General features: G+C 65.6%; 1 protein-coding gene across 1 annotated transcript; it reads right to left on the reverse strand.

Annotated features, from left to right (window-relative positions):
• Positions 1 to 1,022: 1,022 nt before the first annotated feature.
• SDC1 (syndecan 1) lies at positions 1,023 to 23,059 on the reverse strand. Its single transcript, XM_084900578.1, has 5 exons — positions 22,677 to 23,059; positions 5,912 to 5,993; positions 4,317 to 4,807; positions 3,126 to 3,264; positions 1,023 to 2,988 (listed from the first exon to the last, which is right to left on the reverse strand). Exons 1-5 carry the CDS (start codon positions 22,740 to 22,742, stop codon positions 2,819 to 2,821), a joined length of 948 nt encoding a protein of 315 aa, XP_084756704.1. The 5' UTR covers positions 22,743 to 23,059; the 3' UTR covers positions 1,023 to 2,818.
• Between the last annotated feature and the right edge of the window lie 185 nt (positions 23,060 to 23,244).

A 23,244-nucleotide genomic window follows, 5' to 3' on the forward strand; every position in this document is an offset into this window, starting at 1 on the left:
ACAGACAGCCCGCGCGGCTCCAAGGTGGCTTTTATTTCCTCTCCTGCGGGTGCCAAGTCCCTGAGCAAATATTTTCCTGGAGTGGAGGAGCGGCTCGGCTCCCGCCTTAAGTGCTGGAAACGCTGCCATCGGGCCGGGCAGGTTCCAGGAACCGGAGGGAGACGGGGTCTGGCTGCCGCTGGAGGAGGAGGGTCATGAGGGCTGCCGGCCGGCCGTGCCCACCTCCTGGCTGAGGAGGGGCCGCTCCTCCACCCGCCAGGCCCAGCAGGGAAGCCGCGGCGGCTCCGCTCAGCACACCCTGCAGGAGGCTCTGCCTGGGCCTCCCTGCCATTAATCAGAACCCTCTGGGACCCTGAAGAAAACGCAGGCCCTGTGGGCCCCCTCATTCCTGCCGAAAACACCGCCGTGGCGTTTAAAGGAACTAATTGGCATCTCAGAAACCCTTTTATAAGCTTCCCTGCCCCCCCACCCCCTTAGCGTTCTTATTACAGAATAACATACAGAGTACACTCATCGTACGTCTATGACTTGGTGGTTTATTTACCTATACATACACCCTGGTAATCACCGCCTCCATCAAGCCGGAGAACATTCCAGAGCGCCTTTCGGAGAAGGTGCCTCCGAGGGCCTGCCCGGACAATACCACACCCCCAGTCCCACTCCCACCCCACCCCCCGCAGGGGTTCCCCCGGCTGCCACGGCCGTCCATGCGCTGGGCCTGTTCCCGAGCTTGGTGTGAGTGGGAATTGCGCAGCGCGGGCTCCTGTGTGTGGCCCGGGAGGCACAGAGGACGCAGTGCCTCTCCCGGGAGAAGCTTTGGGCCCATCCTGGAAGCTGAGCCCTGATCTAGAAGGAGAGCAGGGCAGGCAGCCCAGGGAGGGAAGGTGGCTGACGCAGTGGGAGCAGGAGGGCCCGGTGCTGTGTCACCAGGCCCCGCGCACAGCCCAGCGCCCGGCGACGCCTCCCGGAAGGCGACCGGGAAGGACACGCAGGCCCAAGAAGACACGCGACCACACGGCAGCCCAGATCGACAAGTACCGTTTATTCGGGTTACACGAGCCAGCCCAGCCACAGGCCCGGCGCCGTCCCAGGGCCCGCAGGGGCGAGCTGGGTCGCAGACCCCTTCCCCACCCCCGAGCCGCGTCCAGCCACACGTCCCAGGGCAGGAGGAGGTCCCGGGGCCGAACATGGGGCACGGGCGCCCCTCCTGGGGTGGTGCGTCTCTCCGAGTCACCCCTACAGAGCGGCTGGAAGGCTGTCAGATTAAATAAGCAAGTACGGGGGTTCCCAGAAGCCCGCAGGGGCCTCTGCTCCCTCAAAGGTGTGAGGGGGGCCGTCCCAGGCGTCTGCGAGGCCGGCCGGCCTGGGCTCCGGGCCTGGGTGGCCGTGACCTCGGGTCAGGCTGTGGTGGGGGCGCTGCAGCTCTGTGACCCGCCGAGGAGACGATGCTTTGAGCTTGGCGACGCGTTACATGTATGTCGGAACGTACGTGACCTTGGCTGAACCGACCGACCTCCAGAAGAATATTAGCAAACAAACAAACAAACAAAACCAGGGCGACTCTGGCCCCGGAGTCCCACCCTGGGGCGGCTGGGGGTGGGGGGCGGGGGAGGGGGGTGAAGGCACAGAGCCCTTAGTTTCCCAGCATCGTGGTGGTGAGAGAAAAGGGTGTCACATCCGCTGGCCAGCAGAGAAGAGGCACAGCCGCAGCGCTCATGTGACCACTGACATTACAGTTTATTACATCGGGAGAAGCCACTGTACAGGGGAAAACCCGTGGGATTAAGTCAGCGTTTTGCCAAAAGCAAAAGACTATCCCTCCTTGGAGCATTCTGGATCCCAGCCGGGCCAGGGCCACCGGAGCTCATGGAAGGTGAGCCCAGCCCTGGGGAGGGGCTCGGGGGCCAGGTGTGCCCGGGGTGCCTCTGGTCACCCCCCCCAGAGGAAGCGTCCCTGGAGATGGTGCCAGAGAAAGAGCTGGGTCCTCGGGAGATTCCCCGCCCACCGGCACCTGGGACCCCACCGCCCGCCCTGGTCCCATGGGCTCCTCCCCCGGCCGAGCTCCCGGGCCCGGGCAGGCTGCTCCATCGAAGTGACGGCCTGCAGCGGCCGAGGCCGGCCAGCCCCCGACGGGGCCAGCCAGCCATCCTACCCGGTTGCACACGTGAGCGGCAAATGCAGAGACCGCACATACACTCGGCCTCCAGATTTGGTTCTCCTAGTTTTAAAAGAAAAGTCTTCTGAACCCTGATGCTGCATCCTGACGGTGGATTAGGGAAGCGGGGTGGGGGGAGCACCCAAACCAGCTCAACTTACATCAGAAGTAGTAACGTCTACCAGGCTAGGATCAAAGAAACGAGAGGAGAATTGTGCAAAAACAAGTTGGTGTCTACGTCAGCCCTCCCCCCCAAAACCAAGCCCCGAGCCCCTCTCCCCGCCACGCAAGACGGTGGGTCTCTCCCGGTAAGTGCTACGGGAGCGCCAGCCCTCAGCCCCCCCAGCGGGCCGTCCATGTCCACAGCGGAGGGGTGCGCCCCTCTCCAGAGCTGCTCCGGGCTGGAGAAACTGAGTCAGGCGGCGAGGTGCCAGGCGCTGGCTGGGGTGCAGAGGTCAGAGGCGGAAAGCCCTCGCCCCAGGCTCCAGTCGGAGAAGCGGAGGAGAGAGCCCCCAGCCCGCCCAGCGCTCCGGGGGGAGGCGGCCGGAGGGGCTGGGAGCGCGGGAGGGGGGGGAGGCGGCCAGGGAGGCCGGCGGCCCGCAGTTCTTCACGGAAGAGGCAGAGGGGGCCTGGCGAGCGGCGGAGGGAGGGGGGCGGCTCCTGTCAGGCGTAGAACTCCTCCTGCTTGCTGGGCTTCTGGTAGGCCCCGCCGTTGGCTTGCTTGGGCTCCTCCAGGGAGTAGCTGCCCTCGTCCTTCTTCTTCATCCGGTACAGCATGAAGCCCACCAGGCACACGGCGCAGATGAGCCCCACCAGGCCACCGGCGATGACCCCTGGGGGGCGGACAGAGGCCGGCTCAGTGCGGCTGCTCCCCTCCGGGCAGCCCCCACGCCAAGGCCAGAGACCGACCCCACACCCCCAAAGCAGCCGTCTGCCCTCCGTCCCACCGCCCGACCGAGGGAACACTCACCTCCCAGCACTTCCTTCCTGTCCAGGAGGCCCTGCGAGGCCCCGGTGGCCCCGTTGGCCCTGCCATCCACTTCCTTTGGGTTCTCTGGCTCCTCGGGAGCCCCAGTGGTGCTCTCCGCGGACACTTCGAAGGTGAAGTCCTTTGGGGGGGGGGGGGGACAGGGGCAGGATCAGGCAGGGTGGCCGCGTCCAGGCCCATGTCCAAAGCCAGAAGCGGATCAGGCCTCCCCGGTCACAGCTGCCACTCACTCAGACAACACCCAACCCCATAAGTCCGGGGTTGGGTGTTGAACTTGACCTCCAAGCTAGCTGAACTTGACCTCCAAGCCAGGCCCCTCCCACCACATGGTACTGGACTGTGGCGGAGGTATGGGCACGGATATGAAGCCCGAGTTTCAAAATGAAAATAAACAGGCTCGCTTTAGGGAATGGGAATGGGGAGATGAGGACAATTATGTGATACCATAATCAATAAATTAAAAAAAAAAAAAAATAGGCTCGCTTTCGCGCCGTGGCTCTCCACCTTCCTGAGGCCGCGAGCCTTTCATGCAGCTCCTCATGCGGTGGTGACCCCCAACCATACAGTTATCTTCGTTGCTACTTCACATCTGTCATGTCGCTACTGTTATGAATCGTCATGCACATGTCTGTGTTTTCCCATGGTCTTGGCGCCCCACAGGTTGAGAACCGCCGCTGTGGAGCCTAAGACCGTCGGGAAAACACGGATGTTTACGTGACGACTCACAACAGCAGCAACATGACAGTGATGAAGTCGCAACGAAGATAATCTTACGGCTGGGCGTCACCACCCCGTGAGGAGCTGGATTAAAGGGCCGCGGCGTCAGGAAGGTGGAGAACCAACCACCGCGCCCCTAACGGACCCGCATGACCCCGGGAGAAGGGCCCATCGCAGCAGGGGCCTTGCGGGGGCCTGGGGGGCCCTGGTGGTCGGTCTGGGTGGGCTCTTGCCCTCTGGCCGCACTGCTTTAGTCTGTCCCGCTCGCTCCCGCTCCAGCCGTGGGGCGAGGGGAGGCGGGACCTCACGGCCTTGCCTTGGTGGTGGGGAATGGGAGTGCCCAGGGCACAGCGGGCCGGGTACGCCAGGCCACCAACCACGGTCCCCGCCCCACGCCCTATGCCCACGGGGCCCCCATCGTCCCAGGAAGCACAGCCCGCAGGGGCCGGCACTCACCTCCTCCCCAGAGCCCTCTCCTTTGGGGACCTGGGTGGCAGGCCCGGCCTCGACAGTCCTCTCGGTGGCCGAAGGACCCCTCTCCTCCGTGACGGTCGTGTGAGGGTCAGCAGGGTGAGGATCGAGCGGGCCACGGCCCTCGGGGGCCGAGGTCTCGTGGTGGTCAGGCTGCATGGCCCTGACGGGATGCCAGCTGACAGCCGCCTGGGCAGTGGTGGCTCTGGCGGGCGCTGCCCGGTGGGTGGTGGGGTGCGGCGTGGTCTCGCTGGGCGGGTGGGTGGTCTGTTCCCGGCTGGGAGAGCCCGGTTCCAGGTGGGCCAGGAGCGCCGTGTCTTCCTCCTGCTCTCCCGCTCCGGCGGGCAGGATGGAGGTGGAGGCGGCCGTGGTATCGTCGCCGGTGGGCTCTGGGGCCCTGGGCATGGCGGTCAGGAGCCCCACGTCCCTCCAGGTGAAGGAGGTCGGCTGTGACACGGCGAAGTCCTGCAGAGCGCCTGGGGGGCCAGAGCAGAGCCGGTTGGGGTGGGGGAGGCCGCAGAACACCGAAGCCAGCCAGGCTCAGGCTGTGGGGGCCCCGGGTGGGTCCAGTGCCCCGGCTCGCACAGCCAGCTCTTCCTCCGGGGAGCTCTGCCCCGGAAGCTGAACTGGACTCTGGGGAATGAAAAGAGCTGCCTCTAGCCGAAACCGGTGTGGCTCAGTGGATTGAGCATCAGCCTGCAGACTGAAATCGTCCCGGGTTCGATTCCGGTCAAGGGCATGTACCTTGGTTGCGGGCACATCCCAGTAGGGGGTGTGCAGGAGCCAGCTGATCAATGATTCTCTCTCATCAATGTTTCTAACTCTCTATCGCTCTCTCTTCCTCTCTGTATAAATATAATTTTTAAAAAAGAGCTGCCTCTGTCTGCTGCCTGTGCCTCAGGACGGCCTGGTCTCGGAGCCAAGAGACACCAAGGCCGCCTGGGAAGAAACCTTCCCGCACTGGCCGCAGCGCGCTGCCGGGCTGGAGTGTCCTCAGGGCCCTGGGTCCCCGTGCAGACCCCTCTGGCCCCTCCGTTACACATGCTCTCTCCGCAGAAAGGCCCAGCTCCCGCAGAGCACAGCCCTCTGCCCTCTCTCCCCGCGCCCCCCCCGCCCCCCCCCCCCCCCCCCCGCCCAGGCCCCTTTCCCCAGGGATGGCCTCAGCTCTCTCCTGAGGTCCAGCCCCACAGCACCCCCTCCGGGAGGCCTCCCTGGCCCCCGCTAGCTCAGGGAGGCAGGGGGACGTTTGTACAGATACACACCCCACCAGGCTCTGGGCTGCCTCACGGCTCGTTCCCAGCGGCCCCGTGAAGTCAGGACATGATTCCCATTTCACAGATGAGGAAACAGAGGCTCGGGGAAGTCAGACAAGCTTCCGAAGGCTGCCAGTGAGTGGAGAGGAGAGGAGGAGCCCACGTCTGTCGGCAGAACCCACCACCATCCATCCGTCCGTCCGTCAATACATGTTTCCTCCTGGTGACTCGAGCCCCATCCTTCCTCCTTCCTCCCGGCATCCCCACTCGGGCCCAGCCGGGGGGCTGCCTGGCCACCGGCCTGGCCCACAGCCTGCTGCCGCTCACCTGCTCCCGAGCCCGAGAAGTTGTCAGAGTCGTCGCCGGAGCCATCCTGGTCTTCGGGGGGCACGTTTGTAGCCACCATTTGCTGGAAAGGGACCGGAAAGGAGTCTGAGTGGAGGCTTGCCAGGGTGCTGAGCCCGTCCCCCCTAGCCTGTCCCACAAGGCCTGACCCCCACACACCCACCCCAACCATCTCCCATCCAGGCCCAGGGCTGCTCCCACACAGCACAGGACGGAGCCTGGTGGGTGTCTCGGGACCCTCGGCGCTAGGCAGGCTTTGCGCGCACTCCCACACACACACACACCTCCTAACGCTATGACAACACCGTCCTGTGTCAGGTGTTGGGGTGCAGAAGCACACGAGAGGGGACCAGGCCCTGGGTCCCCGGAGCTCCGCTGGTGAAAGAGCCCACGCCTCAGAGCGCAGACAGAGACGCCGTTGCCGGGACACGGGCCCCCCCCGGCCCAGCCCACCCTGAGAACGGCTCGTGGGGCCTCTGGCCAGGAAGCGTGGGGGTCGAAGACGGGCTTTCGGGGACCCCCAGGAACAAGGACACGGTGCCCTGGCTCCAGAAAGACAGCCCCAGGGGACCAGGATACCGACACCAAGGGGCCCGTGTGGCAGGCGGGCGGGGGACAGAGAGGGCACGCGCTGAGATGTCTGTGCCGGGGCAGGTGTGGCCACGGCTGGGTCAGGCCCTCTTGGGAACAGGTGAGGCTGATCCAGAGGGGCCTGCTCCGCGGAGGCCCCTGGAACGGGCCCTGTGGGGAGCAGCCATCCCCGGCAGGCTGCCCGCATGGCCCGGAGGCGGTCGGTGCCAGTGGTCCTGAGGCAGGGCCCACAGCAGGACCGGGGAGCAGGCCAGAGGGAGGTGGGACACTGCACCCACGCCGAGTGGGCACGCGCAGTAACCGGCTCCAGGAGAGCAGGTGGGGAAGGGAGGGCCAGCGGCCAGCTGGCAGGAAGGGGAGCTATGTGTCCCGTTCGGCAACAAGACTTTGACCCAAACACCCCTGTTTTGAAAGGACCCAGCATCCGAGCCAGGACCGAAAAGGGGCAGAGAAGCAAACCGGCACACAGGTCAGGTTTGGAGAACCCTCGGCCTTTGCCACTGCTGGCGAGTGGTCCTGGGGACATTGCTAACCCCTCCTACAGCCTCAGTCTCCCCATCTGTAAAATGGGGCAATAGTCCATTCCAGGATGACTGCAGAAATCCAACGAGGCCATGCCCGCAGAGAACCTAATAGAGGCTGGCCGGCTGCAGGCTGCCGGAACCCAGCTCGGGGTGGGGGCCATGGGGCCGGGGGGCTTGTCTGGGGAGAGGGGAGATGGAGGGGGGTAGCGTTTCAGGAGAAGAGGGGGCAGGAGGGCGCGGTTTACAGGAGATTCTGTGCAGATGTGTCAGAAGGCTGGGCTCCAGCAAACGGGCCTGCTCGCCACGGCCACACAGCCACCCGGCCACCCGGCCACCCGGCCTCACTCTGGAGTGGAGCCGGACAGACGAGCCGTGTGGCCTCCCGGGCTGCCTGGGGCGGAGCTGGACCAGGCGGGGCTCCCCATGGGGGGAGCGTCAGACACGTGCGGAAACCGCCGGGCTAGAAATACCACCGCGCTTCCTTTCAAAGTGCAAGACCCACACTGTCCCTCCCCGCACCCCCAGGACAAGGGCTTTGGCCCCAGAAAGACCTGAGCTGTCCCGGCCCAGCTACAACGAGCAGCGTCCCTGTCCGCCCCCTGCACCCCTGATCCCATCTCCGTCTCTACTGTCCCCAGTGAGGCTTCCAACTCCGGTCCCGCCTCCGCAGAGCCCCTCCCCCCAAGGCAGGCTCAGAGTGAGGACCCCCCATCCCAACAAACTCCCGGCCAGGCCCAGGGCAGACTGCTCCCAATGGGCAGCTGGGGGTGGGGGCAAGCCTTCGGGGGACCCACCCGCTGAGACCCAGTCCCCCCTCGCCCAAGGCCTCTGCCCACCCTCAGCCCCTCCGCTGTGCTGAGGAGGCCCTGGGGGTGAGCCAATGCCCCCCCGCCCCCCAGAGGAAGCTGGATGTAGGGCGGGGCCAGGGCTCCATCCAGAGACCGAGTCTTCCCGCAGACGCCGTGGGCCAGGCCCTGGTTCACAGACGTCGAAGCGAGGCCCGCAGAGAACTCAGCAGCCTGGGAACCTACCCTGCCAGCCTGGGAGGCCCCACCCGAAGGCCAGGCCAGCAAACGCCAGGGAGGCGCAGCCTCTCCCCTACACGGAGGGAGAAGCCACAGCAGGAGGGAGAAGCCACAGCAGGAGGGAGAAGCCACAGCAGGCTCGCAGTTTCCCAAGAGGCCTCTCCCCACCAGATCAGGCTCCGGATCTGCCCCATCCCCGAAAGAAAACAATTTGTCTCCTCAGCCCGGCTGGGCTTATCCCTCTGTGGATCTTGTTTACACAACAAGCTCTTAAGCAAACACTTTCTCCACTGAAACCCGCTCCCAGGCCCCGGGGCACCTCTCCCTGCAGGGCCGGGCTCCCAGCCCTGAGCGGGTTAGGCTCTGTGGCCGCCTCCATTCCGGCCCCTGGTGCGGCCGCCTCCCGGGACAGGGCGGCCTCAGATCCCCGGGGAGGAAATCAGCAGAAACTGTGAGTTTGAACTTGGATCGCCAGCTGCCAGCTGCCTGGGGTGAGACTGGTTTCACGCAGTATCCTCTGTGCTAAGGACGTGTGGCCTGTGCGGGGCCCTGCCTCTGACGCTGGCCTCCCAAGGGGCCCCGTGGCCGGGGCGTGGGGCTCCTCGGGGATGGACAGGTGGCCCGGCTTGGAACCCACCTGGGCCGGGAAGAAAGGCCAGCCAGCCATACCTTCCCTGGGGCCCGTGATCATCTCTAAATCCCAGGGAACTCAGCTTCTCATACAAAAAAAAAAATCAAACCCTGGCTGAAACCGGTTTGGCTCAATGGATAGAGCGTCGGCTTGGGGACTGAAGGGTCCCGGGTTTGATTCCGGTCAAGGGCATGTACCTTGGTTGCGGGCATATCCCCAGTAGGGGGTGTGCAAGAGGCAGCTGATCGATGACTCTCTCTCGTCGATGTTTCTAACTCTCTATCTCTCTCTCTTCCTATCTGTACAAAATCAATAAAATATATTAAAAAAAAAAAATCAAACCCTGGTGGTAAACCGAGGCCGAAACCGCCACATCCTCAGTTTGCTCAAAGCATGGACCGGGCTGCCCCTCCCCCACCCTCAGCACAGACCCTGGGAGGCCCGCCCGCCTGAGGTCTGGCTGCAGGGGAGTTGGGGTCACAGAGACAGGAAAGGGTCTGAAAGCAGGCCATGCCCGACGCCGCGGTCTCCGGAGCACCTGCCGTCCGCACCTGCCATCCCTGCCCCCCACCCCCCAGTCCCCCCGCCAGCCACAGGAAGCACCTGCTGGCTGGTCCATCTGTCTTAAGAGCAACTTGCCTAAGCTTCTCAACCCGGCCAGTGGCTCCAGAGAGCGTCCTTGTGTAAGAATCCCTGCCCCTGCCCCAGAGGCAGGGGGGCAAAGGTGCCAGCCCAGATGCCAGCGGTGGAGAGGGAGGGCACGGACGAGCGCGGGGTCACAGCTGCCCAGGGCAGAGTCTTCATCACTCAGCGGCCAGCCGCTCCCAAGAGCAGGTGGCGAGTCTGTGGCTGGAAGGCTGGCAAAGCAGCTTCGAGAGGCAGCCGCACACCGAGTCCCGGCAGCTCGCACCCACACCAGCCAGAGAGGGGCCCCGGGGCCGGGTTCTCCCCCAGGGCACCCTGGGCACAAAAGCCCCTTGGCAGGGTCGCAAGGCAGGGCACCAAGCGGGCATCTCAGAGGTTCAATCGAGCGAGGCGCTTCGAGCTCTGGGGTGACCGCTCCCCGGCCGCCACACCACCCTGTCACCTGCAGCCAGCGGGTCCCCAGCCCTGTGGTTCCCAGCCCAAACCCTGAGTCACCAACGTGCACGTCCCCTGCGGCCTGACTCAGCGATGGGTAAACCACAGGCCCTTTCAGGAGCACCACCGAGCCCACGCAACCGACTGAGGCGCCCTTCCGCCTCCCGATGCCGAGTGAGGAGCCTGCCTCGGATCTGTGTCAGGCCCCCAATTCCTCACTGTGGGGGCAGCCTCCAGGGGCTTCGGGGAGAAAGGCGGGTGGGGAGATGGCCGGGGCCTGGCCCCCCACACCAGGAGGCTCCCGGAAAAGGGGGCCGCGCAGGCTGGGGCACAGAGAGCCCTCCTACGGGGGCCGCCAGGGCCAGGCCTTGAGACCCCCGGCCGGGCGGGCGGGTGAGGATAAGACCCGCTCAGCCCCGTCACTAACCTAGGCAGCGCCAGGGCTCAGGGGTCCGCTGGCCATCGCTGCCCTCACCGTGGCGCTGGGGGGCACAGACCCCTATTCCAGCAGCTCAAGAAGCAGGAAACTAAGACGCCTCGGTCCTGATGCTAGCCTGGGCCTCCATCCTGCTGGGCCGGGCTGAACATGGCCACCTTTTCCTCTTCCTCTTCCTCCTCCTCCCTCTCTTCTCCCCGCCCCCCCTCCGGTGTTCCAGGCTGTGAACAGGGTTGGGGAAGGGAGCAAGGGCCTCTGGGACAGGCCAGAGCCAGGGCTGCCAGCGGGGAGAGGGCCTCCCCCGGTGGCCGCCCCAGGCCGAGGCCCAGCCTCTGCTGCCTCGCTGGGCCACCCCAGCAGCTGCCTCCCTGGCTCCGGACCCTGGCTGGAAAACCCAAAACTGCCCTAGGGCTCCGACAGGCTGGCCTCTGGGTGCAGAGGCCCCAACTCCTGTCCTTGAGGCCAGAGAGCTGTCTGTGGGTGATCAGCTGGCCACAAACAGCCAGGCCGGGGTGGGTGGGAGAGGGCGGGACAGGCCCAGGGCCCAGGGCTCAGGGTGTCCCGATGGGAGTGGCCCCATCGCCTCCTCTCCCGAGGCTTCTTTCCCAACCGGGGAGCTGCCAGGAGGCAAGCAAGGCCCCTGAGGAGGCACAGATTCCGCTGTGGCCTCCAGACCCTTCAACCTGCCCCCTGCCCACACTCCCAGGAGGGCCCCCCACTCCCCACCCCCCGTGCCTCAGGGCAGCACCAGCATTTATTTATCAGCTCCGTGTCTCTCCACCAGAACCAAGTCAAGCTGGGGCCTGCAGAGGGGGCAATGGGACTGGCCCGGGTGGGAGGGGTCTGGGGAGCAGGCAGGTTCCCCTCCTCCCTGAGACAGGCTTCCCTAGCCGCCCCCCCCCCCAAAACCCCTCAACCCCCCTGAGCACTTCCACTGGGAGGAGTGTCTTACCTCCTGGGCACCGGACCCCTACCCGCCCCTCACCCGACACACACACACACAACCCCACCTCCACGGTCCCCACACTGCCACCTGGACACACACCTCGATGCTCTGGGGTAGGGGTGTCGAACTCAATCAGAGAAGGGGCCAAAATCTAAAATCCAGCCTAAATCGCGGGCCGAATGGTTTACTGAACAGTCATAAACTGACAATGTCATAAACTGACAGCGGAGTGCAGTGATGACAGCGCGGTGCGGGCCACATTGCAAGGCCTGGCGGGCTGGATTTGGCCCGCGGGCCTTGTGTTTGACACATGTGCTCTGGGGTATTCCAGGGCAAGGCAGGGCAGGGGTGCAGGGCAGCACCCATCCTTAGCTTTATTTTTATTTTTTACTTTTTTATATATAGGGCGTAATATCACAAGAAGGTCACGGTATATTACTCGAGGAGTAAGCCCAGGTTGCTGTGGGATGTTTATTACAAAGGAGCCGTCCTCCAGGCTCTCTCCTCTCTCCACATCCAGCATCCTCAGCTTTACAGACCCGCCTGCAGGAACGCCCCTCATGGCACCGGACGCCGGGGTCTACACATGGGAACCCCACGGCCAAGGTCGCAGAGCCCCTTCCCTGCCTCCTGTAGCTGGCCCGGGCACCCCGGAGGCCGGGGCGGTGCTGAGAGGGGATCCTGGCAGCCAGGGCCGGCCGGCCCCGACGCCCACACCCGGCCGGAGCCCCCAGGCCCCTCATGAAGGGACTTGTCCGGGAACAGGCCCGCTGAGGGTGGGAAGACCAGTTCCTCTGCTTTCCCCGCCCGCCGGCCTGGGCCGCTGGAACCATTCCGCTCGGCGTTGAGCAAGGCCGCCCTGCACGGCCTGGCGCTGCCCGGGAGCCAGACGGGGAGTGGCAGGGAAAGTGGCCGGCCCACGTTCTGGGAGAACCCGGCGATCGATCGCCTGGGTCCCTCTCCCCACCGACAGGCCGCCCACCGTGCCGGGTGCTTAGCTGTGTCTGGGGAACCAAGGCTCGCCTGCCCTCGAGGGGCACCTGAGGGTGGCACCCCACAACCATGGTCACTCAGGCCCTCACCGGTGCGGCTCAGTGGATAGAGCGTCGGCCTGCGGACTGAAGGGTCCTGGGTTTGATTCCGGTCAGGGGCATGTACCTTGGCTGTAGGCACATCCCCAGTGGGGGGTGTGCAGGAGGCAGCTGACCGATGTTTCTCTCTCATCGATGTTTCTAACTCTCTCTCCCTCTCTCTGTGAAAAATCAATAAAATATATATATATTTTTTAAATATGGTCACTCAGGAGAGTGAGGTGGGGGATGTGGGGACGGGGGGCTCTTCACCACAGTGACTCAGAGTCGTCGACCTCAGCTTCCCAAAGGGGGTCCCGGCCCAGGCAGCCTGCGGAGGGGAGGTCCCCAGTCAAGGCGGCCCTGGCGATGGTACCCGGCAGCCACAGGGACAGGGACAGGCCAGGCCTCCGGAGCCTCGGCCCGCCCCAGCGCTGGCGGCCTAGCGAGACAGTGAAGGCCGGGGGCTCCGTGCAGGACCCTCCCGACGCCATTGCCCCCGCACCCTCACCGGGAGGGCCCCCGACACTGCTCTCCAGCTGATCCATCTCCGGCTCCTCCAGGCCGGGGCTGTCCCCGCTGGCACAGGGGCTTGCAGAGACGCCTCCCTGCGCCGGTAAATAACGCGTTCTTCTCCGGTTTCCCGGGAGGCAGGACCGGGCGGCCCTCACACGCCTGCCGCCAGCAGCGCCCAGCCGTGCGCTCAGAGGAGGGGGCGCCCCGTCACCCAGATCGCCCCACCGCGTGCCCTTCGGAGTAAAGGCTGAGGGGTGCGGGTCACCACGGGGGAGCGGAAACCAGCTCCGGGGAGGGGGCGGGGGCTGTCCTGGAGCCGGGTGCTGGGGGGAGCAGGCGGTGGAGGGCGGGAAAGGGTGGCTAAAGGGAAGCGGGGGGAGCCAAGAGCACTGTGCGGGAGCACGCCAGCCAGCTCCGTGCCCAGCAGCGAGGGGCGCAGGGAGTTCCCTTCGCTCCGGCTCCGGGCGCAGACGGCCTGTCCTCCCTCCCCACCCGGAGCTGCGCCGGGCTGGCCTGGGCCCGGCCTCTGGATACAGCGCAGCTCAGAGCGGCCGGCGCACCGAGGCCGCGGGGGGCCCAGCAGGGCAGAGTGTCCCCGAGGGAGGGGGTCCCACACAGAGCGGAGCTGGTGCTCTCCGGCCTGAGCGACAGACGACAGGTTTTCCTAGGAAAGTGCAGAAGGGAGGGGGTCCGAAGGGGGAACCCCTCAGTCTGCAGTTCTGGATGCCAGCCTGAACCCCCCCCCGCCCCTCCCCCAGGTGCCCTGCTGTCTGGGTTCCTGGGCCTCCCACCACCTGCCAGCCTACACACCCCTCCCCGGGGTCGGGAGCCAGCCCCGGGCCGAGGTCAGACAGAGGGGGGCAAAGTCTGCCTGCCAGGAGCCAGGTTTGCAGACCCTGTGACGTCAGCACACTGGGGTCAGACCAGGCGGCCATTCACACGGGGTGACTCCAGGCCAGGGTCATGGCCACGGGGTGGGGGCTCCCTCCAGGGACTCTCTCCAAGGAGCGTTCGCCCCAAAGCTCACCCCCAAACTGGCCCCCGGAGCCCAGGCAGGGACCACAAATCACGCCACGTGTGTCATTTCACTGAACCCTTTCAAAAGCTCCTCTGAGTCACACGGAACACAAAAACCCCCAGCTTACAGATGAGGAAACCGAGGCTTAGAGACAGACGCGGAAACATGCCTGACTACACGGGGAGGAAGGGATGGAGCCTGGCACTGATCCGGGAGGGCCAGACTCCGAGCCTTGTGCTCTCCCCGGCCCCCTCCCCCGGCCCCCTCCCAGCACCTCGCTCTGCTCCAGCCCCGAGTGGGGCTCATCAAGGCAGACCAGCCAGCCGGCTAGTTCTGGGTCCCACCAGCCCGCCCAGCCCCAAGGCTGCAGGAGCCCAGTCCCTGCCCCAGAGGGAGGCAGACCCTGGTGGGGGTCTAGCAGGAGGTTCCTGTTCCTCAGGGGCTGAGGGAAAGGGCATCCTCACACAATCCCGGAGCCCAGGCCGCCTCAGCCGGCGCTGCAAGACATGGGGCCGGCTTCCTGGGTGCGGCTTCCCAGGGCTTTGTAACCACCGGGCCCATCCCCGGACAACGGCACCCAGACCCATCCCCGAGCCCGTCCCCCCGAGTGCCTGTGGGGGTGGGAAGGGGCGGTGGGCAGTGCCGACGAGAAGACCTCGCTCAGCCAAGTGGCCGGATCTCCCCGCCTGGCCCGAAGCCCAGCAGGCCCTGCTGCCCGGACCCTCCCCGTGCCCATCCCGGGCGATGCGGTCAGCGGGGGCGGCACCGCGCCCAGCGGCTCTCTCTGCAGCGACGTCAGAGGCGCCTCAAACCCGCAGCCCGGGGCCCGGCGAGCCCGAACCTGACCACACATCCGCCCGGACACTCCCCGGAGACGGGACACCAGGCCCCGAGTAGCTTCCCGGGCAGCAGGGGTGCCGAGAAGCTACGGGAGGGATGAGCCAGCGCCGCCCTGTGCACCCACCATGGCACCGATACGGCCCAGTCCTCACGCGGGTCGGGGGGGGCCCAGGCTCCCGTGGCCATGAGGTGCCGGGGCTGGAAACGGAAGTCCAGGTCCTCCCGCCCCCGAGGCCTCCTGCTGCCCAGCACAGGCCAGATGCTGGGGTGGCCCAGCTCCCCTCGGCCCCCCAGAAGACCCTCCCCAGGTCCCCATGTCCCCTCCTCCCTGGCCGGGTCCCAGAACCCCGTCTCCCCAGGAGGACGGGTGGTGAATTCAGCATCGCTGTGGGGCACAGTTCTCCACCACACGGCTGGAGATCAGTGGCACCCACGTGGTCCCAGAGCAGGGCTGGCCACGCTGACCCTCCTGACTGGTCCCCGTAACAGCCCCCCTCTCTTACATGCACCCCTGGACCAGGCAAGGACCCCTCCACATCTGCCCAGGGCTTTTACTTATTTTTTTATATCTATTTTACTGATTTTTTTACAGAAAGGAAGGAAGAGGGACAGAAAGTTAGAAACATCGATAAGAGAGAGAAACACCGATCAGCTGCCTCCTGCACACACACACACACACACACACACACACCCAGCTGGGGATGTGCCCGCAACCAAGGTACATACATGCACTAGACCAGAATCGAACCTAGGACCAGACAGTCCGCAGGCCGCCTCTCTAACCACTGAGCCAAACCAGCTAGGGCCTGCCCAGGGCTTTTAGATCTGGTCAGTCCAGGTAGGGCTCACGGCCCCCATGCTAGAGACAAAACTGGCCGGGACAGCAGGAGCAGAGGCAGGCTTTGCCCAGATCCCCCCCAGTCCTGTCACATGGCCACGGGACTATGAACACCCAAAGGCATGCCCTCACCTCCGCCTCTCAGCCCCTCTCCCCCTTTCACAGATGGGCTCACTGAGGCCCAGGCACAGTCCTCAGCAGGAAGGAGGGCCGGGGCTGGAAGCCAGGCCCCCGAGCCCTGGTCCGCCTCCCTGCAGTGCCCCCGCCCCACGGCCAGCACACAATGGGCTCCCGGTCAAGGCTGGCTGGGTGAGTCTCTGCAGAAGGCCTGTGGGCCTGGCACCGTGACTCAGCCGATGAGCGGAGCGATAAACAGACCTGCCTTCCCCACTGCCCCAACCTGCCTGCCGTGGCTTCCGCTCCTGCTAATGAGCGGGCCCGGGGCGGGCGGCCAGGGTGCTGGGTGTGCAGACAACACTCCCTGACCCCCACCCCCAGCCTGACCTCGCCCAGGGCCCCGTCTACCCGAGTTCCCACACTGAGCTCCGAGTCCCCTCTTCCACGCAGCCTGCCCTCATCACCCCCCAGACGCCCCTCAGGCGCTGGTGCTCCCCAGGCAGAGACTGGTGGAGGCGGCTGAGCCCACTCCAGCCCCCCAGGCCACCTCCTCCTCCCCAGAGCAAGGTCTCTCTGCAGCCACAGGCCGTCAGAGCGGACGGAGGGAAGTAAGACAGCCTCCTGGCTTCTGAGAAGGAAGTTGCAGGCAGGTAGGTGACAACCAGGTTTCCCAAAAAGCTCTGGACAGCAGCCTATCGTCAGGAGAGCCTGGGGGGAAACCGAGTCAGGACTGTCCAGGCAAAGCCCAGTCATAGCTGCAACCCGTGCTGCGGGCCGGACCCTCCATCCCACCCCTGTGTGCACACACACACCCCCCTCCACACACACACACACACACACACAGACACACACAGACCCCCCCTCCACACACACACCTCCCCTTCACACACACATAAACACACACACACACACACAGACCCCCCCTCCACACACACACCTCCCCTTCACACACACACAGACACATACACACACACACAGACCCCCCCTCCACACACACACACACACACACACACACACACACACCTCCCCTTCACACACACACAGACCCCCCCCCTCCACACACACACAGACACACACACACACACACACGCACACACACACGCACACACACACGAGGGCCCTGTGAGGCTGCAGCCCCCAGGTGAGTCGTGGGAAGCGTTTTTCCCAGGGCTGCAGGCCAGCGGAAGAGCAGCCTCTCCATATAATTAGGCAGCCCACAGCGCCATAAACGCCAGGAGAGAGGGAGCTTCACGGGGCTCCCGAGGCAGGAGGGGGCCTCTGAAACCCTACGAGGTCCCGGGCCCACAGGAAGCGTGACCAGGAGAAGGTGCTGCCCCCAGCCTCCCCTCCCCGACGGCCCCAAGCCCGCACCTGCCGCTGCCCGCTTCTTCCTCGGGGAGCGGTCCCCAAACCTGCAGACCCACAGGCAGCCGGACACCTCCCAGGGGAGCCCAGCCCCCCACGCCACCCTGGCTCTGGACCCCACCGCACCGAGCCCAGAGGGGCCGATTTGGTGCCCCTGGCCCGGGCCTGGGAACGGGCAGACCTTTCCGTGCCAACTCCCCGCCCCACGGAGCTTCCTGAGGACAGACAGGAGGAGGAGGCACCATCACAGACACAGCCAGCCCTTCCTGGGCTGGGGGGGGGGGGGCTCGCTTGTCCCTCAGAACTGGAAGGCACGGTTGCCTAAGTGACTTGTGACCTCAAGCTCTACAGCCTGCGCCCCAAGCGAGCCTCCTGCGTCAAGGGGCACCCACCCTCCTGCCCTCCCTTCCCTGGCACTCGGGGCGCGCAAGGCCGCTCGGAGAGGGAGAGGTTCCAGGGAGCGCCCAGCCCCTGCTGGATCAGCTGGAGGAATGACAGGCGCTGAGCCTGCTCCAGCGCAGGAGCCACGCCAAAAGCCCTCTCTCCAGACTCCCTAATCCCTCGCCTTCTCTCCAGACACACGTAGGCAGGCCCTGGGGGGGGGGGGGGGGACTTTCAGCCCAAGACTCCAAAATTGGTTGTTGAATAGAAGGAGGAAATCAGAAAATAGTTTGTTCTGTAAACGCACCGGGGTTCTGGGGCTGGACGTCATTGAACGGCCAAGTCCTGGTGTGAGTGTCTGCTCCAGCCATGGGAGCCGGGGTGCAGGGGGGCGGGAGGGGGGCGCCAGCACAGGAGCCAGGAGCCCTGGGTTCCGGTAGCCCAGCTGTGCCATGGTGCGTGGCTCTCAGGCTTAATCTGCAAATGTGCCCCCACCCCCATGCCCAAGAGAAAGGCAGGGCAGGCTGGCTGGTGTCTGGGGACAAGACTGAGGGCACCGTCTGAACAAGAGAACGGTATGCTCCCCTACCCCCTGGGCCCCGGTGCCCCCTCCCCGCCCGCCTCTCAGGGGTCCCCGTTTTCTGACCTAAACTTCCCGGGGGGAGCTCTTCCTGTCCCTAGGTGACCATCAGAGGGACCCAACCCAAACCCAGTAAGTTACCTAAATCCTAGGATTGCCCAAAGCACGGCTCAGGCCACTGCAACGACCCCTCCATTCAAACCACGCACACATAGGGCTCTTCATGGAACCGCAAAAGCCCATGAGGGTTGTGCGGGATTTGGGGGGCTCCGTAGGGAAGACTTGACAGCCCATCCATTTATTCATGCCATGCACGTCACGTGTACACACACATACACACACGTATATTCACATGCACGCGCGCACACACACACACACACACACACACACAGTCCTGGTTCTGCCCCCTGGAGGGTCTCGGCTCTACAGGCTTCACCCACAAAATGGGGCAATGACAAGGAGTCTAAAGGTTTGGGGTAACATGACATACGGTCGGAAAAGCCCTGAGCACTCTATGGCAGGTATTCAATTAAGGATAACTATTCCGACAGCTAACTCTCCCCGGGCGCTTTCATTACCAAACACGTTCACCAATCCATTATGAAACGAACACGCAAATGACAGAATGAGGACAGGGAGAACAGGTATGCTGCCCGCTTTTCACGGGACATCAAGATGTGGAGAAGTGCCTCACCCAGGATTATGTGGTAAACTAGGGGCAGAGTTGAGACTCGGTCCTGGGGCTCCGCTCAGCCCAAAGCTGCGTGTGGCCTGCCAAACAGTGAGGTGTGCAAAGTTGGCGCACTGCAGGCCAGACCGACACGCCGGGCGGAGGGAGACGGGCCCACGCTAAGGACGGGGCCTTGGCCAGTCGGGATTTGTGGCCAGTTAGCCCCGCTGGGTCCAAGCTACGTGTCACTGGCAATCACGTACCACGCAAGCCAGGCAGAGGAGCATGGGGTCCTTGGGTGCTCCCACCCAGAGGCCATTCCTATCTGTTCACCAGGAGCCCCTGAGAAACTCCCCTGAGCCTTAGCTGGTTTGGCTCAGTGGATAGAGCATCAGCCTGTGGACTGAAGGGTCCCGGGTTCGATTCCGGTCAAGGGCACATGCCTGGGTGGTGGGCTTAATCCCCGGTAGGGTGTGCAGGAGGCAGCTGATCAATGATTCTCTCTCATCATTGATGTTTCTCTCTCTCTCTCTCTCCCCCCGCTCTCCCTTCCTCTCTAAAAAATATATATTAAAAAAAAGAAAGGAAGGAAGGAAGGAAGGAAGGAAGGAAGGAAGGAAGGAAAGAAAGGACTCCCTTGACAGCCTGTCATTCCAGGCACTACAGGGACACGGCAGAGGTTCCCGAGGAGGTCCCCGAAGGCACAAGGCCCACATGTCACAGATCGTGAACATTACTCAGAGGTGAAACCCTTTCTCCGAGCTGAAAACTCCGGTCTTAGCGTTAACTCTTACCACAGCAGACTCCTTTCTTAGGATGGAGAAAGGGCCAATCAGAATGGAACGGAAGACTGGCTAACTACCCTCAAACACACCCAGGTCATCCAGACAGAGGTGGGGGAGCCAGGGGACAGCATGTGGCAGCCTGGGGCACCGGGCCCAGGGGCCGGGCACTCTCCGGAGCTCCCCGCGCCAGGATCACCAGAGACAGTGGCAGCGGTGAGGGTCCGTGATGGCTAGCCTTCTTCTGTTGGCAAAGGAAGGGAAATACACAGTTCAGGAAGCCCTGCTCAAAGCAAGAGCCCTTCTGAAGGTCCCGCGGATTCTCAGCTCCCTGAGAAAGCCCTGCTTACTCCAGTCCCCAGGGGTTTCAGAACCCCGAATTCTGCTGCAGGAGAAAAGGGTTCCTCCAGGAAAAACTCCAGAATCCAAGCTTCTCGCTAATTCTTTCCAGGCCCCTCCCCCCTCCCCCCCCCTCCCCGCCGATCTGGGTTAATGAGGTTTTATGGGAACCCACCATGAGCCGCAGGTAGAGGCTCACACCCGCCCCACCCTCGCGTGGAGCCCAGGCCAGGAGTGACATCACCGCGGGAAGGCGGCGGGCCTGGCGGGCGCAGTTAGCACCGCCCGCACCCCACCCACCGCCCGGCCGCCTGGGGAACTGTCTCTACTAGCCCCCATAATTAAGGCAAAAAGGAATTTTATGCCTTTCAAGAAAGAGGAGAGGGAGCGAGAGGGGGAAAAAAAAACCCAAAAAACCAGCCAATAGCCATTCCAGAATCAGCCGTTTTCCTTGCAGGGCAGAAACAAAAGGCCACAGAAACCTCTTCAGACAAACCTGTTCCCTTCTCCGGGGAGTGGCCCGGAGCAGCCGCCCCTGGCCCATTCAGTCAGGTGCCCGGGCAGCACACCCTGCCGCACAGGCCCCGGGGGAGCTCTGACCTGCTTCCCACGGGGACCGAGGCGAACCCCCAGACACAGATCCGGGTGCTGTGGACAGCGTCTCCCCTGTGAGGCAAACCCCGCAGCCTCCTTTCTCCCGGGAAACGGGGAGAGGCGAGCTCTGCGAGGGTGTTACACAGCAGCTCAGACACCCTCTTTCCCCGAACCTGGAGAGGAAGAGGGCAGGGCTGGGCAAGAGGAAACAAACGGAACTTCAGTTAAACAGACAGACCTGAGCTCCCAGCCAGAGCCTTCCCTCAGAGCTTAGGGCTTTCAGTCTCAGGTCTCAGTCCCACCACCGCCTCCAGGAAGCCCTCCCACCACCTCAGCTCTAAGGAGCCTGCCTCCCTCCCTCCTTTCTCCCTTGAGACTCAACGAGCCCCCACTGGGCCCCCTGTCTCCAGAATGTGTCAAAGTTTCTAGGCCACTATCACTCAGGATGCAAGCTGAGGCCCACAGAGGCCGGCAAAGGAGAAGACAGACATCCAATTCTTAAACCTGGACCAGGACAGCACTGAAGACCCTGCTCAGAAATCCTATCTGCCGCCACGGCTCCCCCAATAGGGTACCCCCACCCCCATCACACACACACACACAGGGAGACAGGCATGCAAACACACATGCACACACACAGAGACACACGGAGACAGGCATGCAAACACACATGCATACATTCACGCAGACACACACACAGAGAGACAGGCATGCAAACACACATGCATACACTCACACACACGGAGACAGGCATGCAAACACACATGCACACACACAGAGAGACAGGCATGCAAACACACATGCACACACACAGAGACACACGGAGACAGGCATGCAAACACACATGCATACATTCACGCAGACACACACACACACAGAGACAGGCATGCAAACACACATGCATACATTCACACACACGGAGACAGGCATGCAAACACACATGCACACACACACGGAGACAGGCATGCAAACACACATGCATACACTCACACACACACAGGCACATGCACACTCCAGCCCATCAGTAATTCAGGAGGCACAGGGACCTCCGCCTGGGGCTCCAAATGCTCCCAACCTCAACAGCCACCTGGGAGGCAAGAGGGCGCTTCCCAGACCCGCTGGGGAATCACCCCCTGGGCCAGGGGGCCCTGTAACCTGCCCGAGCCCTCCGTGCCCGGGCTGTGCGCTCCCCGGGAAGGGCCCACCGCCGGTGCTCCTCCCGGCCCACGTGCCTCCGGTGCCGCGGGAAGTGGAGCCTCCAGATGTGGCGGCGGGGCGGCCACTTCCGGCGGGAGCCCCGCGCCCCTCCCGCTGCCCCGGGGGCGGCCGGGCAGGCGGCGGCGCGGACACCTGGCGGCGCCCGGTCCCAGCCCGTCCGGGCGGCGCGGCGGGCGGCTCCGGGGGCTCCGGGGCCGGGAGAGAACAAAGCGCCCCGCGGGGAAGGCGGGCGGGCGGCCAGGGCGGGAGATGGCTTTCTGGGGACCCTCGGGTGCTCTTGGTGGGCCAGGCCCCCTTTGGGACGGTGGATGCCGGCGTCCTCCGCCCCCGCCTCGGGCTCCACTCCGTCCCGCTCTCCCCAGCTCCTCCGCGGCCGGGCCGCCTTCCCTTCCCGGCGCGCGGCCCCGGCACAAAGCCGGGCCGGGGGAGGGGGCGCCGGGCCGGGGGAGGGGGCGCCGGGCCGGGGAGGGGGCGCCGGGCCGGTCCCCCCGCTCCGGAGCCGCCGTCCCCAGCGCGGGCGCGCCCCCCGCGGGCCGCACAACTTGGGCGCAGAAGTTGGTGCCCGCGGCTCCCGGCGCCTCGGGGCCACCTTCCCGGAGCCGCCGCTGCGGGCGCGGCCCCGCTCCCCGCCGACAGCCCCCGGAGGGCGGCCGCTCCCCGCCCCGCTCCCGGCCCCGCGCCCGGGGCTCCGCTCCCCGCCCCGCTCCCCGGCCCCGCGGGTCCCCGGCTGGAACCAGGGGCTGCGGGAGGGGCGTGTGGCCGCGGCCGCTGCACCCTCCCGGGTCACCGGTGGGACGCCCGGCCGCCGCGGCGCCCGGGGTGACGGGCTGGGGGCCGGTGACCCCGGTGCCGTTTTACATAATGGACCGGGGGGACGGGGACCGGGCCGGAGAGGAGGGGCGGGGACCGGGGGGACGGGGCCGGAGAGGAGAGGAGGGGCGGGTGCCCGGAGCAGGCTGCGCTCCGCGGGGCGCTCCAGCCCCGATCCCGGAGCGGCGGGACCCACCCACCCGGCGCCCACCGACGGCGGAGGGGACCGGGCGGGAGCCCGGGTCTCGGGGCCCCCGTCGCCCGGCCAGCGCGGGAAGCAGCTAAGTCCACGGCTCCCCTCCCCCTCCACGTGCCGCCGGCACCGGCGGGTCCGCCAGCCCGGCTCCCGCGCCCTCCCGCCCGCGGCCGCACTCACCGGGAGGCCGGGCGGCAGGCGCAGCGCCAGCGCGCACAGCGCCAGCCAGAGCGCCGCGCGCCCCATGCTGCCGGCGGGGCCGGGCCGGGCGGGGGCGGCGGGCCGGGGCGGCGGGCTCGGCCGGGCCGGATCGGGGCTGCGCGGGGCTCGGGCCGGCGGCGGGCGCGGCGGGGCCGGGCCGGATCGGGGCTGCGCTGCGCTCGGCTCCCGCGGGCGCTGCCCCGCGTGCGGCTGTCCGTCCGGGCGCGGCGCGGGGTCCGCCGGCCGCAGTCCGCTCTCCGCCCGATCCCTCCCCACGCGGCCCGGCTCGCTGGCGCCTGCCCCTCTCCGCCGAGCTCCGCCTTAGAATAAACCCACAGGCCCGGGCCCGGCGAGAAAGCCAGACCCCCGCCCCCAGCGCGCCGGCCCCCGCCCCCCGCCCCGCCCCGGACCCGCCCGCCGGCCGCCGGGCTGCAGCGCCCTCTGGGCGGACACGGGCGCCTCCAGCGATGTGTCCTCCCCGGTCCCGGGGGAGCGCTTCGGGCCGCCGTGCTGGATCCCGAGGGAGGGGGCCTTAACCGACGGGTCC

The sequence above is a fragment of the Pipistrellus hanaki genome, assembly GCF_964339955.1.
Source record: "Pipistrellus hanaki genome assembly, chromosome: 12".
Taxonomy (NCBI): domain Eukaryota; kingdom Metazoa; phylum Chordata; class Mammalia; order Chiroptera; family Vespertilionidae; genus Pipistrellus; species Pipistrellus hanaki.